A 6000-nucleotide genomic window follows, 5' to 3' on the forward strand; every position below is an offset into this window, starting at 1 on the left:
CTGGACTGCTTGACCGTGTGCATGGCATTATGAAGTCTGAAGACTACCAACAAATTTTACAGCATAATGTAGGGCCCAGTGTGAGAAAGCTGGGTCTCCCTCAGAGGTCACGGGTCTTCCAGCAGGACAATGACCCAAAACACACTTCAAAAAGCACTAGAAAATGGTTTGAGAGAAAGCACTGGAGACTTCTAAGGTGGCCAGCAATGAGTCCAGACCTGAATCCCATAGAACACCTGTGGAGAGATCTAAAAATGGCAGTTTGGAGAAGGCACCCTTCAAATATCAGGGACCTGGAGCAGTTTGCCAACGAAGAATGGGCTAAAATTCCAGCAGAGCATTGTAAGAAACTCATTCATGGTTACCGGAAGCGGTTGGTCGCAGTTATTTTGGCTAAAGGTTGTGCAACCAAGTATTAGGCTGAGGGTGCCAATACTTTTGTCTGGCCCATTTTTGGAGTTGTGTGTGAAATGATCAATGTTTTGCTTTTTGCTTCATTCTCTTTTGTGGTTTTTCATTTAAGACAAATTAAATGAAGATTATAATACATAATAATTTGAGATTACAATCATTTTCAGGAAGAAACTGAGTATTATCTGACAGAATTGCTGGGGTGTCAATACTTTTGGCCACAACTGTATATACACAGCCGTACATCCCCGGAGACGCTGCCCCTGTATACACAGCCGTACATCCCCCAGAGACGCTGCCCCTATATACACAGCCGTACATCCCCCAGAGACGCTGCCCCTATATACACAGCCGTACATCCCCAGAGACGCTGCCCCTATATACAGAGCCGTACATCGCCAGAGACGCTGCCCCTATATACACAGCCGTACATCCCCAGAGACGCTGCCCCTATATATACAGCCGTACATCCCTCAGAGACGCTGCCCCTATATACACAGCCGTACATCCCCCAGAGACGCTGCCCCTATATACACAGCCGTACATCCCCAGAGACGCTGCCCCTATATACAGAGCCGTACATCGCCAGAGACGCTGCCCCTATATATACAGCCGTACATCCCCAGAGACGCTACCCCTATATACACAGCCGTACATCCCCGGAGACGCTGCCCCTGTATACACAGCCGTACATCCCCCAGAGACGCTGCCCCTATATACACAGCCGTACATCCCCCAGAGACGCTGCCCCTATATACAGAGCCGTACATCCCCAGAGACGCTGCCCCTATATACAGAGCCGTACATCGCCAGAGACGCTGCCCCTATATACAGAGCCGTACATCGCCAGAGACGCTGCCCCTATATACAGAGCCGTACATCCCCAGAGACGCTGCCCCTATATACACAGCCGTACATCCCCAGAGACGCTGCCCCTATATACAGAGCCGTACATCGCCAGAGACGCTGCCCCTATATACACAGCCGTACATCCCCAGAGACGCTGCCCCTATATATACAGCCGTACATCCCCAGAGACGCTGCCCCTATATACACAGCCGTACATCCCCCAGAGACGCTGCCCCTATATACAGAGCCGTACATCCCCAGAGACGCTGCCCCTATATACAGAGCTGTACATCGCCAGAGACGCTGCCCCTATATACAGAGCCGTACATCGCCAGAGACGCTGCCCCTATATACAGAGCCGTACATCCCCAGAGACGCTGCCCCTATATACAGAGCCGTACATCCCCAGAGACGCTGCCCCTATATACAGAGCCGTACATCGCCAGAGACGCTGCCCCTATATACACAGCCGTACATCCCCAGAGACGCTGCCCCTATATATACAGCCGTACATCCCCAGAGACGCTGCCCCTATATATACAGCCGTACATCCCCAGAGACGCTGCCCCTATATACAGAGCCGTACATCGCCAGAGACGCTGCCCCTATATATACAGCCGTACATCCCCAGAGACGCTGCCCCTATATACAGAGCCGTACATCGCCAGAGACGCTGCCCCTATATATACAGCCGTACATCCCCAGAGACGCTGCCCCTATATACAGAGCCGTACATCGCCAGAGACGCTGCCCCTATATACACAGCCGTACATCCCCAGAGACGCTGCCCCTATATATACAGCCGTACATCCCCAGAGACGCTGCCCCTATATACACAGCCGTACATCCCCAGAGACGCTGCCCCTATATACAGAGCCGTACATCCCCCAGAGACGCTGCCCCTATATATACAGCCGTACATCCCCCAGAGACGCTGCCCCTATATACACAGCCGTACATCCCCGGAGACGCTGCCCCTATATACACAGCCGTACATCCCCAGAGACGCTGCCCCTATATACAGAGCCGTACATCCCCCAGAGACGCTGCCCCTGTATACACAGCCGTACATCCCCCTATATACACAGCCGTACATCCCCAGAGACGCTGCCACTATATACACAGCCGTACATCCTCAGAGACGCTGCCCCTATATACACAGCCGTACATCCCCAGAGACGCTGCCCCTATATTCACAGCCGTACATCCCCCCATATACAGACGTCGCTCTTGGTTGCTGTGGAGGTTGCGGCCTGGACGTGGCTCAGTCCTCGGTATTTCCCAGCTGTCACCCCCGCTCGTTACCCCCCATGTCCGGGGCCTCCAGGCCGCACTCACCGCTCTCTATCTCGTTCCCCTTCTTGGCGGTGGCGGCGTTCCCCATGGTCGGGCGCTCGGGGCGGGGGTGGCGCTGTGTCCTGAGGCCGCTGCCCGGCAATGTCCGTCTCTCTGCTCCGCTCCACCGTCCAGCAGCCGCCGCCACAAGTCTACAGCCGCTCACCGGAAGTGACGTCCAGGCAGCCGAGAGTACGGAGGGGGCGGAGCGTTGTTACGGGAGACAGCGAGGACCGCCGCCAGTGTCATACCGGCCTCCACCGAGCACCGACCGCCGGCCTCCCCCGGCCTCCACTATACAACTTCCGCTCCCTTCTGCCCGGCCTCTATTAGACACCGTGACCTGCCCCCCACACCGGCCTCTAATATACCCCGGCCTCTACAGCACACCCCGGCCTCTAATATACCCCGCCCTCTACAGCACACCCCGGCCTCTAATATACCCCGCCCTCTACAGCACACCCCAGCCTCTAATATACCCCAGCCTCTAATATATCCCGGCCTCTAATATACCCCGCCCTCTAATATATCCCGGCCTCTAATATACCCCGCCCTCTACAGCACACCCCAGCCTCTAATATACCCCAGCCTCTAATATATCCCGGCCTCTAATATACCCCAGCCTCTAATATATCCCGGCCTCTAATATACCCCGCCCTCTACAGCACACCCCAGCCTCTAATATACCCCAGCCTCTAATATATCCCGGCCTCTAATATACCCCGGCCTCTACAGCACACCCCAGCCTCTAATATACCCCAGCCTCTAATATATCCCGGCCTCTAATATACCCCGGCCTCTACAGCACACCCCAGCCTCTAATATACCCCGGCCTCTAATATACCCCAGCCTCTAATATATCCCGGCCTCTAATATACCCCGGCCTCTAATATACCCCGGCCTCTAATATACCCCGGCCTCTACAGCACACACCGGCCTCTAATATACCCCGGCCTCTAATATACCCCAGCCTCTAATATATCCCGGCCTCTAATATACCCCGGCCTCTACAGCACACCCCAGCCTCTAATATACCCCGGCCTCTACAGCACACCCCAGCCTCTACAGCACACCCCAGCCTCTAATATAACCCGGCCTCTAAAGCACACACCGGCCTCTAATATACCCCGGCCTCTACAGCACACCCCGGCCTCTAATATACCCCGGCCTCTACAGCACACACCGGCCTCTAATATACCCCGCCCTCTACAGCACACCCCAGCCTCTAATATACCCCAGCCTCTAATATATCCCGGCCTCTAATATACCCCGCCCTCTACAGCACACCCCAGCCTCTAATATACCCCAGCCTCTAATATATCCCGGCCTCTAATATACCCCGGCCTCTACAGCACACCCCAGCCTCTAATATACCCCAGCCTCTAATATATCCCGGCCTCTAATATACCCCGGCCTCTACAGCACACCCCAGCCTCTAATATACCCCGGCCTCTAATATACCCCAGCCTCTAATATATCCCGGCCTCTAATATACCCCGGCCTCTAATATACCCCGGCCTCTACAGCACACACCGGCCTCTAATATACCCCGGCCTCTAATATACCCCAGCCTCTAATATATCCCGGCCTCTAATATACCCCGGCCTCTACAGCACACCCCAGCCTCTAATATACCCCGGCCTCTACAGCACACCCCAGCCTCTACAGCACACCCCAGCCTCTAATATAACCCGGCCTCTAAAGCACACACCGGCCTCTAATATACCCCGGCCTCTACAGCACACCCCGGCCTCTAATATACCCCAGCCTCTAATATATCCCGGCCTCTAATATACCCGGCCTCTACAGCACACCCCAGCCTCTAATATAACCCGGCCTCTACAGCACACCCCAGCCTCTAATATATCCCGGCCTCTAATATACCCCGGCCTCTACAGCACACCCCAGCCTCTAATATACCCCGGCCTCTACAGCACACCCCAGCCTCTAATATAACCCGGCCTCTACAGCACACACCGGCCTCTAATATAACCCGGCCTCTACAGCACATCCCGGTCTCTAATATACCCCGGCCTCTACAGCACACCCCGGCCTCTAATATACCCCGGCCTCTACAACACACACCGGCCTCTACAGTACACACCGGCCTCTAATATACCCCGGCCTCTACAACACACACCGGCCTCTACAGTACACACCAGCCTCTAATATAGCCTGGCCTCTACAGCACACACTGGCCTCTAATATACCCCGGCCTCTACAGCACACCCCGGCCTCTAATATATCCCGGCCTCTACAGCACACCCCGGCCTCTAATATACCCCGGCCTCTACAACACACCGGCCTCTACAGTACACACCAGCCTCTAATATAGCCCGGCCTCTACAGCACACACCGGCCTCTAATATACCCCGGCCTCTACAGCACACCCCGGCCTCTAATATACCCCAGCCTCTAATATATCCCGGCCTCTAATATACCCCGGCCTCTACAGCACACCCCAGCCTCTAATATAACCCAGCCTCTAATATATCCCGGCCTCTAATATACCCCGGCCTCTACAGCACACCCCAGCCTCTAATATACCCCGGCCTCTACAGCACACCCCAGCCTCTAATATAACCCGGCCTCTACAGCACACACCGGCCTCTAATATAACCCGGCCTCTACAGCACATCCCGGCCTCTAATATACCCTGGCCTCTACAGCACACCCCGGCCTCTAATATACCCCGGCCTCTACAACACACACCGGCCTCTACAGTACACACCGGCCTCTAATATACCCCGGCCTCTACAACACACACCGGCCTCTACAGTACACACCAGCCTCTAATATAGCCTGGCCTCTACAGCACACACTGGCCTCTAATATACCCCGGCCTCTACAGCACACCCCGGCCTCTAATATATCCCGGCCTCTACAGCACACCCCGGCCTCTAATATACCCCGGCCTCTACAACACACACCGGCCTCTACAGTACACACCAGCCTCTAATATAGCCCAGCCTCTACAGCACACACTGGCCTCTAATAAACCCCGGCCTCTACAGCACACATCGGCCACTAATATACCCCGGCCTCTACAGCACACACCGGGCTCTAATAACCCCGGCCTCTACAGCACACACCAGCCTCTAAATTTTCCCCCGGCCTCTACAGCACACACCGGCCTCTAATATACCCCGGCCTCTACAGCACACGCTGGCCTCTAATATACCCCGGCCTCTACAGCACACCCCGGCCTCTACAGCAAACACTGGCCTCTAATATACCCCGGCCTCTACAGCACACCCTGGCCTCTAATATACCCCGGCCTCTACAGCACACCCCGGCCTCTAATATACCCCGGCCTCTACAGCACACCCCGGCCTCTAATATACCCCGGCCTCTACAGCACACACCAGCCTCTAATATACCCCGGCCTCTACAGCTCACACCGGC

General features: G+C 55.3%; 1 protein-coding gene across 1 annotated transcript in view; it reads right to left on the minus strand.

The window, feature by feature from the left end:
* Positions 1–2972, minus strand: part of PRKACB (protein kinase cAMP-activated catalytic subunit beta) — a 41897-nt gene extending 38925 nt beyond the window's left edge. Inside the window, exon 1 of the mRNA XM_077276191.1 lies at positions 2599–2972. Coding sequence (XP_077132306.1) covers positions 2599–2644 — 46 coding nt within the window. The 5' untranslated portion in view covers positions 2645–2972. The remainder of the gene's footprint in view (positions 1–2598) is intronic.
* Positions 2973–6000: the final 3028 nt, after the last annotated feature.

The sequence above is a fragment of the Ranitomeya variabilis genome, chromosome 8, assembly GCF_051348905.1.
Source record: "Ranitomeya variabilis isolate aRanVar5 chromosome 8, aRanVar5.hap1, whole genome shotgun sequence".
NCBI lineage: Eukaryota > Metazoa > Chordata > Amphibia > Anura > Dendrobatidae > Ranitomeya > Ranitomeya variabilis.